General features: G+C 56.6%; 1 protein-coding gene across 1 annotated transcript; it reads right to left on the bottom strand.

Annotated features, from left to right (window-relative positions):
* Positions 1-2834: 2834 nt before the first annotated feature.
* LOC109277138 (uncharacterized) lies at positions 2835-10866 on the bottom strand. The gene is made up of 6 exons (XM_053893064.1): positions 10736-10866; positions 10341-10493; positions 6939-7059; positions 5288-6568; positions 3919-4700; positions 2835-3321 (listed from the first exon to the last, which is right to left on the bottom strand). Exons 1-6 carry the CDS (start codon positions 10864-10866, stop codon positions 2835-2837), a joined length of 2955 nt encoding a protein of 984 aa, XP_053749039.1.
* Between the last annotated feature and the right edge of the window lie 4576 nt (positions 10867-15442).

A 15442-nucleotide genomic window follows, 5' to 3' on the forward strand; every position in this document is an offset into this window, starting at 1 on the left:
GGGTATGTCTGGACAGGGTCTCTGGGGCCGGACTTCCCGGGGGCCTGGTCTCACACTGGTGGGAGGGCCCTCAGACTGATATGCCCAAATTCGAAAGACCCCCAAGAACAATCCACCAGAGTCCAGAGTCAAAGCCAAGCGGCAAGGGTCGTTTATTGCAGGTTCGAACCCGGACCTCCGCACACTCGTTACCGGTGACGCTAAGAGGTCCCGAGCGAGGATCTTACAGCTTCTTTTATAGACAGGCACAAGCAAGTTATGGGGAAGTTAGGGATTTTTCGCGGTTACAGAGCTGTTATTGGTTGACATTTAAATTTGAACACTCAGCAGAACTTGATTGGTTCCCGCCTTTTTTTAAACCACTCAGCAGAACTCGATTGGTTCCCGCCTTTAGGTCAGACCACAACCGGGCACGGCCTGGCTGGTTCCGGGAACGGCGAGGGGGGGGTGGTCTTTTCTTTGCAGTTGTGGGTACACCTGGTAATTTTTCTCTTAGTCTCTCATTCCCCCCTTTCTTTGGTGCCTTAAGAGCCAATCTTGGATCTTATGTGTCTGACTCAAATGTTTCGGTAATGACGGGTTGGTATTGGGTCCTAAGGACCATCAGTTGGATCGTGTTAACTCGGTCTTTGATAAAGGCAACTAGTTTATTAATAATATAAGGCCCGTGGGGAGCCTGGGTGGCGCAGTCGGTTAAGCGTCCGACTTCAGCCAGGTCACGATCTCGCGGTCCGTGAGTTCGAGCCCCGCGTCAGGCTCTGGGCTGATGGCTCGGAGCCTGGAGCCTGTTTCCGATTCTGTGTCTCCCTCTCTCTCTGCCCCTCCCCCGTTCATGCTCTGTCTCTCTCTGTCCCAAAAATAAATAAAAAACGTTGAAAAAAAAATTAAAAAAAAAAAATAATAATATAAGGCCCGAGGGGCGCCTGGGTGGCTCAGTCGGTTAAGCGTCCGACTTCAGCTCAGGTCACGATCTCACGGTCCGTGGGTTCGAGCCCCGCGTCGGGCTCTGGGCTGATGGCTCAGAGCCTGGAGCCTGCTTCCGATTCTGTGTCTCCCTCTCCCTCTGCCCCTCCCCCGTTCATGCTCTGTCTTTCTCCGTCTCAAAAATAAATAAAACGTTTAAAAAAAATAATAATATAAGGCCCGAAGATGAGGAGGAGAAGGAGGAGTATAAGGGGCCCAGCTAGAGCAGAAAGGGTGGCTAGCCATGGGGACTGATTGAACCAAGACTCAAACCAGCCTTGTTGTTCTCGCTCATGCCTCCATTTGGCCAGGCCTTCTCTAACTTTAGCCATGGACTCTCGGACTACTCCGGTGTGGTCAGCATAAAAACAACATTCTTCTCTTAAGGCTGCACATAAACCTCCTTGTTGGAGGAAGACTAGATCTAGCCCCCTTCGGTTCTGTAGGACTACTTCAGAAAGGGAAGTCAGAGATTTTTCAAGGTGTGAGATTGAGTCCTCAAGTCTGGCTATATCTTCATCAACGGCTGCCCTCAGGCTGTTGAACCCCCGGTGCTGGATGGCTAGTGATGAGATCCCTGTTCCTGCCCCTATGGTACCGAGGCCAAATAAGGTGGCCAAGGTTATGGCCGTAAAGGGTTCCCGCTTTGTTCTCATCGACTCTCTTGCCTCCGTCCCTTCTGTCCACAGATCATATACAACATTTTCTTGGTGGTAAATAACTTTTGGAAACACTAATACCATGATAGAATATTCTGTTGACGAATTAAAGACATCCCTGCTAACACATGGGGTGAGCCCTGTCTTAGAACAAACCCACCAACCGTCAGGGGCTGGAATTATCCATTTAGACTCATTTATAGAGTAATTAGTCGGGGCACAAAGCTGGATATGGCTAGAGGGGACTTTTCCTATACAAGTCCCATTGCCAGTGACCGCTTGCAGTGAGGCCGGGGCTCTTTCGATTCCATTTGCAAGCTGCTGGTGACCCTTCTCCTGATTGTGAAAAAGGGGCAGCCAGACCTATGGCTTCGTAGAAGGGGGGTTTTATATCATAACATAACCAGCAGGCCCTTGTCGCCTCAGGGTCCGACCGGTTTAAGGCCTCATACGCTGCTGTTAGTAATTTCCATAGGGAGTCTACGCCTTCTGGGTTCTGATTTTCTTGGATAGCTTGTGTTTTTACTCCTGGGGTAAGGATGGGGGTTCTGCTGGAGGGAGTAGTGGAGATCTGCCCGGGGATAGGCTTATTCTTTTTTTTCCTAATACCTGATTTGGCCCCCCTGGTTGTACAAGAGGGGAGGGTTTTAATTTTATTTGAATGGCAGTCCCAAAGAGGGGATATTGATATAAGTAGAGTCCCCAAGTGAGTCCTGAGACCCACCGCCTGTCCTTTTTTCCTTCCTCTGTAAATCTTATATGAATAAGGTTACAGTTCTCATCATACCTGGTGCGGGTACATGGTTGGACATGGGACATTTCAATAAATTGGGGTTTTGCTTCCCACTTCCATTCCCCATCATTGGTGGACACAACTCCACGCTGCGCAGTAGAGGGTTTCGATCCCTCCACATGTGTGCCTCATCGCCCCCGTCCTGAATCCCGGACACGCGTAAAATCCATTTCTGCTTATTGATACCCTCCTTTGCGGTTGCCTCCATCTACCCTCCATTTCTTCTAATGGACTAACTTTTTCTAAATTGAAATAGACATCTGGCCACCAAGTATTTCATGGGGCAGTTCCTTGGGTTTTGTTGTAGATTTCGTGAGTCTCTAAGTTAGTAATTTCCCATGTCAAATTATAGAGGTTGTGGGGGTTCGGACGTACAGACAGAATTTGCAGAACAATCAAGAGGAGGGCAAGTACCATAGTTACGGCTCAGTCCGTTGGCGGCGTAGGGTCAATTTCAAAGGATTGTCCTTAGTCCGGTCAACAGTCCAGGTTGTCTTTGAGGGTCCCATGAGGTCTGAGAACGGGTCCACCGGTTTGGCGTGGGCGAAATGGATCCAGGTGGCGATTCCGTCTACTTTGATGGCAGTAGGCGTTGTCAGGATGACTTGGAAGGGTCCTCTCCACCTGGGTTCCAGAGTCCCCCGCCGATGACGTTTGACGAGGACCCAATCCCCGGGGCAGAATCGATGAGGAATAGGCGGGGGTCCAGTCTCATAAAGTTCTCTTAATTTGGGCCCTACATCTTCATGGACCCTCTGCAAGGCTTGTAGGGAGACCAAGAATTCAAGACTATTATCGTTCTCAGCTTTGACAAGGTTATCTTTTAGGTTAGGGATGAGGGGGGGTGGTCTACCATGCATTATTTCATAGGGTGTGAGTCCCAGTTTGTACGGGGAATTACGCACCCTGAACAGAGCGTAGGGGAGAAGGACCACCCAGTTAGCGCCAGTCTCCATGGTCAATTTGGTTAGGGTCTCCTTTAAGGTTCTGTTCATTCTCTCTGCCTGTCCTGAGCTTTGGGGTCGGTATGCACAGTGTAGTTTCCAATCAGCCCCAAGTGTGGAAGCGAGTCCCTGACTTACCTTAGAGACGAATGCAGGTCCATTGTCTGACCCTATCATTACTGGAAAACCATACCTGGGCAGGATTTCTTCCAGGATCTTTTTGGCTACAATCTGCGCCGTTTCATTCTTGCTTGGAAAGGCTTCAGTCCATCCTGAAAAGGTATCTACAAAAACTAGCAAATACTTATATCCATATTTTCCTGGTTTTACCTCCGTGAAATCTACTTCCCAATAGGTCCCCGGTCTGCTCCCTCTTTGTCTTACCCCTGTTGTCTGAGGATGGCTACTCACATTGTTGAGTTGGCACACTGTACATTTAGCGACTACTTGATCGACCTCATCAGAGACATTTCTGATTTTTAGTCCAGTCTGCCTCAGTAAGTCCAACATTCGCCGGGAACCTAAGTGGGTGCTTCGATGGATCCTCTCTAGAACTTGCCATCCTAGTTTATCTGGGAGTATAATGCTGCTTTTGGAGTCTCTCCACCAGCCATCTTTGATTCGGGTCATAGGGAGTTTACTCATCCATTGAATGTCGCTTTCTGAATACTCAGGGCTGGGGGGCAATTCCCGGGGTCCGGGGTCTGGCAGCTGTAGGGTCAGCGATTGCGCTGGGGGCCGAGCTATGTTTTTTGCAGTCTGATCGGCCAAATTGTTGCCCCGGGAAACTGGGTCGGTTGTCTTCTGATGTCCTGGGCAATGCACAATCGCTAGCTTTTTGGGTTCCCATAAGGCTGCTAGCAGGGCTAGAATCTCTTCTTTATTTTTGATGTCTTTTCCTTCAGCTGTGAGGAGCCCCCGTTCTCTGTATATCGCCCCATGTACATGAGCGGTGGCGAAGGCATATCGGCTATCAGCGTACACGGTTAGCTTGCGATGTCTTCCTAACTTTAGGGCCTGGGTTAAGGCTATTAGCTCAGCCTTCTGGGCCGAGGTTCCGGGGGGTAGGGCTTCTGCCCACACCACTTCGGTCTCTGAGGTCACGGCCGCCCCCGCATACCTTTGTCCTTGGTGAAGGAAGCTGCTTCCGTCGGTGAACCAGATGGCGTCCGCATCCGACAATGGTTGGTCCTTCAAGTCCTCCCGGACCCCATAAACTTGAGCCAGTATGTTGGCGCAGTCATGGAGTGGGGTTCCCATGTCTGGGTCTGGCAGCAGTGATGCCGGGTTCAGGGCCTTCTGGGGGGTGAAGATCACCCTGAGGGGGTTCAGCAGCAGTCCCTGGTAATGAGTGAGTCGGGCATTGCTCAGCCATCGGTCGGGCGGCTGCTTGAGGATGCCCTCGATGGCATGCGGGGTGGTGACTTGTAGCTCTTGGCCCATGGTCAGCTTATCAGCGCCCTTTACCATTAGGGCAGTGGCTGCAATCATCCGGGGACAGGGTGGCCATCCGGCGGCCACTGGATCTAGCTTTTTAGACAGATAGGCTACTGGCCTGCGCCAAGAGCCTAAATGCTGGGTTAGCACCGCCTTAGCTATGCTTCGGTTTTCATCTACGTATAGGTGGAAGGGTTTGGAGACATCGGGGAGTCCCAGGGCAGGTGCTGATAGCAGAGCAGTTTTAATCTGTTGGAAGGCCTGTTCGGCTTCTTCCGTCCAACTAAAGGGCTGTTGATCTTTTGCTGCCTGGTATAAAGGCTTTGCTAATTCAGCAAACCCTGGTATCCATAGTCTGCAGAACCCAGCCGACCCTAGGAATTCCCTCACCTGTCGTGGCGTCTGCGGTCTGGGAATACGAAGGACGGTCTCCTTCCGGGCATCCGTTAGCCAGCGTTGCCCCCTTTCAGTAAGTAACCCAGATAAGTTACCTCTGACTTGCAGATCTGAGCCTTCTTTGCTGAGGCGCGGTAGCCTAAGGTTCGCAGGAGACCTTCGGTTCCCTGGATGCAGGCTTCGGGCATCTCGGCAGCTATTAAGAGATCATCAACATACTGCAGGAGAGTTATATTAGGGTGTTGTTGTCTGTACTCACTTAAATCTTCGTGTAGAGCCTCGTCGAACAGGGTCGGAGAGTTTTTGAATCCTTGTGGCAGTCCGGTCCAAGTGAGTTGGCCATTTATGCCTCTGTCTGGATCTGTCCACGCGAATGCAAATAGCTCTTGACTTTTAGGCGCTAGTGGTAGGCTGAAAAAAGCATCTTTTAGATCCAGAAGAGTATACCATTGTTTTTCTGGGCTGAGGGCGCTCAAGAGAGTATCGGGGTTAGGAACGGTTGGATGTATGTCCACTACCCGCTTATTGACTTCTCTCAGGTCCTGCACTGGTCTGTATTCCCCGCTGTTGGGTTTGCGCACGGGCAGCAGGGGGGTATTCCACGCTGAGTGGCAGGTGCGTAGGACCCCGAGGTCAAGGAAGCGGCGGATGTGCGGTGTGATGCCATTTTTGGCTTCCACGGGCATCGGGTATTGGCGCACGCGGACGGGGTCCATCCCGGGCTCGACCTCTATAAATAGGGCTGGGCGATGTTTTGCTAGCCCTATACCACCCGTTTCTGCCCACGCGTCTGGGAAGCGTTGAAGCCAGGGCTCGGTGCCCTGATCCAGAGGAGTGGGTTCCTGATGGAGCCTGTATTCATCTTCTAGTCTCACAGTGAGCACAGATACGGGTTGGTTGTGAAAGTCAGTCACTGTGGGTCCTCCCGGTTGGAAATGAATTTGGGCCCCCATTTCGGTAAGCAGATCCCTCCCCAACAGGGGGCAGGGGCTGCCGGGAATGACCAGGAAGGAGTGGGTTACCTTCCCAGTTCCCAAGTCCACAGTCCTCTGAGTTGTCCAGGGGTATTTTTTTTTTCCGGTGGCTCCTTGTACCCAGGAAGATTTTTCAGATACTTTTCCATGGGGCTTGACCAGAACTGAGTGCTGTGCCCCGGTATCAACTAGGAACTGGACCGGGGTCCCCCCCACTTGCAGTGTTACCCTAGGTTCGGGGAGGGGATCCGAACCCCGTCCTCCCGATTCTGTATCTTGGGTAAACAGTATGGGGGCTGTTTTAGGCTGCCATTGTCCTTGGCTGGGGTGGGGTTGTTTCTTTTTGGGGCATTCTCGGTGCCCAATGGCCTTTTTCTTTACAACAGGCACATTGATCTTTATCTAAGTGCCGCCTGGGAGGGCGTGTTGTTTGAGTGCCTTCTGGAGGTGGCTGTTCTTTCTGGACTATAGCGGCCAGGACTTTAGTCATTTTCTCTGTGGCCTTGATCTGTCTCTCTTCTGGGGCGTCCCTGTTGTTGTAGACCCGTTGTGCTATACGGAGCAGATCCTGGATCTGTTTACCTTCTAAATCCTCTAGACTTTGGAGTTTTTTCTTAATGTCAGGAGCTGCTTGATTTCCAAAGGACGTAACGACAGCAGCCTGGTTCTCAGGGACTTCTGGATCCATGGGGGTAAACTGTCTAAAGGCTTCCATTAGTCTCTCTAAGTAAGCAGCTGGACTCTCTGTCTTTCCCTGTACGACCGAATATACCTTAGCCAAATTGGTGGGCTTGCGAGCTGCAGCCCGGAGACCCGCCATCAGAGTCTGGCGATAAATGAGTAGCCTTCCTCTACCTTCTGCCGTGTTATAGTCCCATTCGTCCTGTGGAGGTCTGGTTAGGGGAAAAGCCGCATTAATGAGGTCAGGGTTAGATGTCGGCTGACCGTCGTCTCCGGGAACCAGCTTTCTTGCTTCTAATTGGATCCTCTCTCGCTCCTCTGTAGTGAACAGGATGCGGAGGAGCTGCTGACAGTCGTCCCAGGTGGGCTGGTGGGTGAACACGACACTGTCTAGAGAGCTATTAGGTCTTTAGGGTTATCAGAGAATCGAGCGTTCTGTGTTTTCCAGTTGTAAAGGTCACTGGTGGAAAAGGGCCAATACTGGAGTCGGGGGTTGCCTGTTTCATCGGGGGGTCCTATTTCCCGCAGGAGTAGGGCCACAGTGGAGTCGGGGAGGCGAGGGTTTGGCTCACGCTGGGTGCGCCCGCGGGTTCGGCCGGCTGGCCCCTCGAGGTAGGTTTCGTTTTCTTTTTTTTTTTTTTTTAATTTTTTTTTTCAACTTTTTTTTTTTTTTTTTGGGGACAGAGAGAGACAGAGCATGAACGGGGGAGGGGCAGAGAGAGAGGGAGACACAGAATCGGAAACAGGCTCCAGTCTCCGAGCCATCAGCCCAGAGCCCGACGCGGGGCTCGAACTCACGGACCTCGAGATCGTGACCTGGTTGAAGTCGGACGCTTAACCGACTGCGCCACCCAGGCGCCCCTTTTCAATGGGGCCCGACGCAGCTATAGCCTCCCGTCCTCCTGGTTCCGGCGCAGCTGCCGCTTCCTGTCTTCCCGGTTCCTCTAGGGGGGCAACTAGCGGGCGGCTGGTGGGGCGGCTGGTGCTGGTAGGGCCTGGGGTACGAGGGGAGGGGGATGATAGGGTGGAGGGTCTAGGGATAGTAGGTCCTGACTATCAGGCAATATGGGATACAAGGGCGCGGCTGGCGTCCTTGATTTTGGGGGATCTGCAGTCCGCATGGCAAGGACCTTACACGTTCCTGAGGACAGGAAGGGGGCCAACCAAGGGGGTGGATTTTCCACCAAATCTTGCCATACTAGAATGTAGGGAATCTGATCCGGGTGTCCCTCGCGACGCGGTAGAAAAATCTTTGACTTCACCTTAGCAATTATAGGGAGGCAGAAAGTTCCTTCGGTTGGCCATCCAACGCCGAAGGTTGGCCATTCGGAGCGGCAGAGGGTTATTAATTTTCCCCTCCGGATGTCTAGACTCAAATTCTGTCCTCTGGTTCTAACATCCCTGAAGTTAGCAACAAGGAGAGAAAGAGGAGTGCTTTGAGACTGGCCCATCTGTATCCTGGAGGTGGAGAAAAGGATTAAAAAGGAGAAACAGTAAAATTATGAGGATTTCTGGTTGCGCCAGGCCAGGTCACCTGTGAAAGAGAAGGGGTTCAACACTTAAAGGTTATAGAATAGAGAACACGAAACATAGGTCACTAGCGCGTTTCGGGTGTCCGTAACCCGAACAGAAAAGCTCCGATGGGCCAAATTGGCGCCCCAGACGGGTACCAGAGGACGTCTCCTACTGGTCCCAACCGACTGCCCTATAGCGCGTCTGCCAGGGCCGTGTCAGTCCCCGATACAGATCCCGCGCGGGAGAGAGCCAGAAACGAACAGACGATATACAGACAGAAATGGACAGAGCCGGCTCACTTACTGATCGGCTTCAGGGACGACCCGTTGACTTGGGGTCTGGTGGGCTTGGGGGTATCCCGGACGAGCCCCCAAATGATATGCCCAAATTCGAAAGACCCCCAAGAACAAACCACCAGAGTCCAGAGTCAAAGCCAAGCGGCAAGGGTCGTTTATTGCAGGTTCGAACCCGGACCTCCGCGCACTCGTTACCGGTGACGCTAAGAGGTCCCGAGCGAGGATCTTACAGCTTCTTTTATAGACAGGCACAAGCAAGTTATGGGGAAGTTAGGGATTTTTCGCGGTTACAGAGCTGTTATTGGTTGACATTTAAATTTGAACACTCAGCAGAACTTGATTGGTTCCCGCCTTTAGGTCAAACCACTCAGCAGAACTCGATTGGTTCCCACCTTTAGGTCAGACCACAACTGGGCAGCCCTGGCTGTTTCCTGAACGGTGGGGGGGGGGGGGGGGTCTTTTCTTTGCAGTTGTGGGTACACCTGGTAATTTTTCTCTTAGTCTCTCAAGACAGGGGTACAGGCTGGGGTGTCAGGGTTTCCTCTGATAAAATCCAGCTGGCCCAGGCAGAGCCGCAACGGGCCGGCAAGGTCAGTAGTAAAACCCAGAGGAGGAGTCTGGGGCCAGGCTGACCCCATCTTCAGGGCGGCAGCCCATCAGCCCCCACGCCGAACTCAAGTCCAACAAGGTTCCTCGGAGCACCAGTTATGGAGCTCAGGCAGGAGGGAAGGGCCCTGAGATATAGGGGGGGAATGGCACCTGCCCCCTCCCACCCCAGGCTCCAGGGTGGACGGTACCTCAAAGCAAGCTTCCCTGCTGGGTCTCTTCACATTCCCAAAGGTGGAAAAGCCCCAGCCGCTGCTAGTCGCCCCTTCCTACCTCTGCCCCGGCACCGGGCTCTGGGAAAGACCCTGCCTACGGCCTATTCACACTGGCTTCTGACACAAAAAAACGAAGGCCTGGACGGCTCAGTCTGGCAAGGTCACACGCCCGGCCCTCCTGTTCTCTTCCTGCTGTAAAGTTGTTGCTGGCCAAGCTCCACACTCACACCCCAGACCCAGCTGTCTGCGGTGGGCCCACCTCACCAACTTCCTCTTGCACTCGGGCTGAGCCACAGCCCACACCCCCTGTCCAGAGGCCATTGGGACATTTCTCCCAGCCAGATGCCCGAGGCTGGAGGCTCCCTCCCTGGGCTGCCTCTGGTTAGAAACCAGGGCTGGGAAGGCACCAGATCTGCCCGCTCCCCTCTTTCTTGTGCTGGCCTGTTTACCTGCAGCGTATATGGACCAGAAATAAATTAATTCCCTTCAAAGTTCCCATAGAGCAGCCGGGGCCTGTGGCAAAGCCCTTTCCCCTTCGGTGCTCGGAGGCAAGCAGTGGGGCTGGCCAAGGCGCAGCCACAGGACCACCACTGGGGCCTGATCTGAGCACGCCCGCCCACCGCCTCTTTTGTTAACAGGGCAGTAGACCCATTTAATTAAAAATCATTCAATAGATCCGTTGTTTTTTTGTGTTTTTTTGGCCTGCACAAACATATATTCCGTCCCAATTCATGATGCATCAGTATCGGCTGCAGGTGGTCACTGGGGGCGGGAAGCTTCCGGGAAAGGGTCCCAAAGGGAGACTCCCCCGAAAACTCCCTAGTCCGACAGGGCAAGCCAGGACGGGCAGAGGAGGCTGACCTGGGGTCAGCGTTGCGCCGCCGGCGCCCCGACGGCCACTTCCGCCGGGGCCTTCTGGAGCAAGTCGCTGCCGGCGCGGCCTCTGCCCCCGTGGGCCCGCGGGCAGGGTCGGTGTCCACACGCGGACTCAGAGCCCGGCGGCCGCTGCCCGCTCTGCCCCGTGGAAGCGCAGGCGCAAATCAGGGAGTTTTCTTTCCACCGAAATGATTTTCTTTGCACAAGTATTTTTTAGTAGCGGGCATTATGAGGCAAAGAGCCTCCGCCCGAGGCGGGTGGGAGCCAAGCGAAGCCCCGACCTCCGCGCTGGAAACAAAAGCCCTCTGGAAGGAGCCGCGGGGCGGGCGGCGGGGCGCGGGGCGCAGCGGCCCGCGTCGGGAGAAGTGCACGTAGCGCACGGCGGCTTCGGGGCGGCTCGGGCCGGGGTCCCGCCCCGGATCCCCGCTCCGGGAGCGGCCGCGGCGCCGTCCCGACCTGCTCTCCGGAGCCCGCCCGGTCCCGGGAGCGGGGAGGCGGCTGGAGGCGCCATAATCGCAAATTTATGGCCTGGGTGACGTGCTTCCCTCTCCCACAATGGGGCCCGGTGACATTAAACGGAAAATTGATGGGAGAAGAGCGGAATCTAATCTCTACCCTCCACGCCGGCTCTACTCGCTTTTCGAGGAGGGGGCTGCGGGACGGGACGCGGGGAGGGGTCGCCGAGAGTTGGTGCGCTCCGGGGGCCCCGCGCCCGGAGCTCCCTCCCGAGCTCTGCCCGGTCGGCGGCGGGCTTGGGGGGGGGGGAGGGGAGCACCCAGACCGTCGCCGCGACCCCCGGCGGCCCTCCGACTCTCCGCCGCATTTCGCACCCCGGTCCGACGCGCCCCTGGCCTTCGCTCGGCTCCCCAACTCCGGGGGGCCCCCCGTCCGGCGAGGAGCTCCCCGCCCCCACCGCGCAGAGCCCAGCCCCCGCCCGAGTAAGTGGGAAAAGGGCAAGTGACCACGCGGGGCGCGCCTGGGGTGGCTGCGGGGCTGGCCGCGGGCGAGCGCCCGCTCCCCTCCGCTCCCCTCCGCTCCCCTCCGCTCCCCTCCGCTCCCCTCCGCTCCCCTCCGCTCCCCTCCGCTCCCCTCTGCCGGCGCTGCTCCCCCGGGGCGCGCCCGGCGCCTCCTGGCACCGACCCCGCCGCGCCGCGTCCTTAAAGGCGCCGCCCGCCCTGCCGGCCTTTGTCCGTGCGGAGAAGGTCACGCCAGGGGGCGCGGGGCGCTGTTCGCCACCCCCCCCTCCATCCCCTTCTCCAGCCCAGGGGCGAAATTCCGCCGCTGGAGGCCTGCAGGAGGCCGGGGCTCAGTAGATGCCTGGTCCTGCTGGGGTACACAGCTGGGGCCAAGGATCCGGCTTTCAACAAGTGACGGTGAGGGGGTGTGCTTCTCAGAAGGAGAATGAGTTGCAGAAAAGAAGGGCCACGTGCTCAAGAGAGAACAAACCCACACACACACACACACACACACACACACACACACACAAGTGGGGCAACCTGGCAACCTAACTGAGCTGCCCTCTGGCCAATGAGGGGCAGCCCCAGGGGATGGACACACTCCTGGCTGGGAGCTCAGACCAGGATCCAGAGGGCAAGCCTTTCGGGCCACTCCACTGGTCGGCCTCTGTGGCCTCAATGAGAACGTGGACATCTGGGTTCCAGGTGGTGTCCTAGACACTCATTTCGTCCTCTGGACCGCCTGGGACACAGATGGCATGATGATCATGCCCATTTTACAGATGAGCAAACTGCGACCCGGACAGTAAATACTTGGTCTGTTCTCACCCAAGGGCTGCATATCTGGGCCCCAGACTCTGCAAAACCAGATTGACTGATCTGTGGGTCCCGAGCAGCCCCAAGGCTCTTGGACATGGCAGACTGTGCAAGCCCTTTATGCTTCTTGATGAACAGCAGAAAAACATGGGTCTCATGATGCCACGTTGTGGGCCACAGCACCCACAAGAAGGACGCCACCGGGGCCCCATTTTCCCTGGGAAGCCCCCTCTGCAGGCGCTGCCAGCCTGGCCTGTTTTTCCGAGTCACTGGAAGCAAGACACGGCAAGGCAGGTCAACATCTCCACAGCTGGGAAGACCTGCTAATATATGGCAAGAATCTGGAAGCCAGATTCCAAAAGGTCACATTGGACTGAAACCAATAAGATTATGTTTAACAGGCTGGATATGAACCTCCACTTTTAGGTTCAAAAATCAGTTGTAAAAACGCAGGCAGTTTCCCGCGGAAGACGTGATGGGCCCACTCGCAGCTGTCTGCTCTGTTCAGGCAGAGCCAGCTCCCCAGCGCAGGCCCCTTGTGAATTTCGCCAGAGCCCCAGCAGCTGAGCCTGTGCCCTTGGGGGCCCTCCCCGGGGTGTCAGGCTCACTGGGGGAGGGGACACAGCTGGAGACGCCGGAGAATGGGGTCCTTGTGCGGCTATCATCAAACCCAGGGCTGGATGAACACAGCTTTGTCCGCACCCACACTCCCGTGCTCACCACGGGACCAGGGATCAGGGCTGGGGGCGCCTCGGAACAACAGTGGCTGCTTTTGGCCTCAGTTAACCCTTGAGTGGGTGTCGGATGCATGGTTTTCCCCCAGCTCTGTGCTTGGGGGCCGGGGGCTTGCAGGAGAAGGGTAAAAATTGGTGTCAGTGTCCAAGGTTCAAAACAGGGTTGTTAAACCCAATTTTTTCTAGATTTAAACGGCCGCGGCCATTGGGGAAGATGAGAGGGTGGCCCTGGGTGAGGGGATCCAGGTGGAGGTAACTCTGAGACAGACTCAGCCTTCCCCACAGAATCCCCTTCCTGAGTCAGGCCCATCCGGGAATAGAAGCCCAACCCGATGGCGCCCCAGCCCTGGCCTGGCTCTGGCATGCACCTCACTTTTGGAGAGCTCTTGGTCATGCAGAGCGGGTCCCACATGGGCATCCCTCAGCCCTGCCAGATCTCAGCCCCCACGATGGGGAGACCCAGGCGACCCAACCTCAGCGGGAAGAAGAGTCCAAACATCCTTGGCTGGAAACCCAAGGACCTTGTGGTGACTTCAGAGGAAGTTCGGGTGGGAGTCCGTCAGGAGGGGCATCCCGGAGGAGGGAAGGGCAGACTGAGGTGGGGAGGTGGTAGGTGAGGGTGATTCGCAGGCCTCGAATTGGGGGTCTGGGCTAGGAAATGGGGTCCTCCCTGTGAGTTTGCATTGTTCTCTCTTAGTAAAAGGCCGGGTGGCGAAGGCCCAGCGACTTGGACAATAGGGGCACTGGAGCGCCCAGGGCTGCTGTGTCGCCGGTCCAGGCCATACCACCTGCCGCCTCTCTCCTCCCCCTGCGCAGGCAGCCTTGGGGAGGCTCTTCTCTTCCTAAATTCCTCAAATTTCTCTTTTGAAATGTATTCATTTTGTAATCACGGAAAACCGAGATAATCAACATTACCCCCCAACACACGTCCAGGCCCAGAGATCCCGGCCCCCTCGCCACGCTCTTGGGAAGCCCTGGGACACCCTGCTCCCTCTCCTGGCCGCCCTGTGAATTCACTGCCCCCGCTGGGTGCTCGCGGTTCTGCGGAGCCTCTCCGCCCCATCCCTGCCCCACAGGCTCCCTGATGGTTTGTGCGCCCTGGGGAGCCTCAGTTTGCCCTGCACCCACCACCCCCAGGCCCCGTAGAGACCACCGGCTGGACCCAGGGCAGATGTGGCCTGCTCCGGCTCTGGTCCCTCAGTGCACAGAGTCCAGGGGGGACGCAGACCAGCCCCCAGAAGCCCTTCCCACTTCCCCAAAGCTGGGATGTGACCGGTGACTGGGCATTTGTGTCCTGAACACCCACAGTAAAGTGAGCCCTGGACAGTCAGACCCCTGCTCGTGGGAGGCCCACGGCCAAGGCTGAAGGCGCCGGGTACCCCACGACGGCGGGGCATAGGGGGCCCGGTCCTCCAGGGCTGAGCCAGCCTCCCGCACCCCGTCGAGGGCCTTGGGAAAGGCTCACCCAGGGGTCAGGGTCCTCTGCTGCAGGCACACCCGTGTGGGGGGCCTCCTGATGCCTCAGGTGTGGGCGAGGGTGAGCTCACTTCCTTCTGGATCCCCAGTGGGATCCCTGGGCCCCCTGCACCCCCTGCCAATGCTGTGGCCCCACCCTGCCTGCAGAGGGCTCCCGGCGGAGGTAGGCAGAGGGGCTGGAGCCCCTCACCCAGCCTGCCCCTGTTTTCACCACAGTGATTGCTTTGTGGGCTGTCGGTGGATCTGCCCTGCCCCCTCTCCAGGATCAAGGGCCATGGGCCGGAGGCCCCTTGAGGGTGGCTGGGTGTGGGGGTTGCGGAGGATTTTCAGCGGAGCTGCTGGGTGAGAGTTTGGCTGCAGGGAATCTCTGGCTTCGCACAGGTGCCCGGAGGGGGTGCCCGGAGTCCTGGGGCCCCCGGGAGGGGGCAGGAGAGACCCCCCCCCCCCAACAGAGTGAAAACAGGAATCTGCAGTGGGGGGTGGGGAGGAAGAGAAATGGGCATGGCTGCCAGCTAGGCCGAGGGGCGCCAGCCATCACCGCTGACCAGGAGGGAGAATGGAGCTTTCCTGAGTGCCAAACCTCAGCCAGTGGGTGACCCCGATTCCCGGCCAAGGCCACTCAGGCGGGAAGGGGGAGCCAGTATCTGGACCCAGGCCATTCACCTCAGTCGGAGCTCCAGCCCTGAAAACCCAGAGACACGCAGGGTTTGGGTTCTGATGAGCAACCTCAGAGGGGCCTCTGTGGAGCATTTCGGCGGGGACAGATGCCCCCGTCCTTGGCTGAGCCCAGCTCTCGGTCCCCGGTGGCCGCAAAGCACACAGCTCCCCTTGTCCTCAGACGGAGGTAGGGCCGGGCAGGTGGGCTTGTCTGTACTTGGGCTCAGGTGCTGGGTGATTTCCTCACTTGGAAAGGCCTCTTGGAGCATGGAGGCAAGGCCGGGCTTGGGGTTGGTGGGGAAGGGGCTGAGGTGGGGGTGCCTGGGAGAGAAGGGTGAGGCCCGGCCCCAAGGTCGAGGGGACAGGTAGGGGGCCAGGCAGAGGCCAGTGCCTGCTTCTTCCTCCTGTTGGGTGTTTCGCATTATATGAACCCGAGATACAAAGGTCA

This window comes from Panthera pardus, unplaced genomic scaffold (genome assembly GCF_024362965.1).
Source record: "Panthera pardus isolate Hobbes unplaced genomic scaffold, ASM2436296v1 HiC_scaffold_3, whole genome shotgun sequence".
Classification (NCBI taxonomy): domain Eukaryota; kingdom Metazoa; phylum Chordata; class Mammalia; order Carnivora; family Felidae; genus Panthera; species Panthera pardus.

Excerpts from the sequence above, each read along its gene's own strand:
- LOC109277138 (XM_053893064.1), bottom strand. The coding sequence starts at position 10,866 with ATGGCGCCTCCAGCCGCCTCCCCGCTCCCGGGACCGGGCGGGCTCCGG. Across the intron at positions 10,494-10,735 it reads CGAGCCGCCCCGAAGCCGCC|AGCGGGCAGCGGCCGCCGGG; the intron begins GTGCGCTACGTG and ends TCCACGGGGCAG. Across the intron at positions 4,701-5,287 it reads CTCAGATCTGCAAGTCAGAG|GGACTGCTGCTGAACCCCCT; the intron begins GTAACTTATCTG and ends ACTCATTACCAG.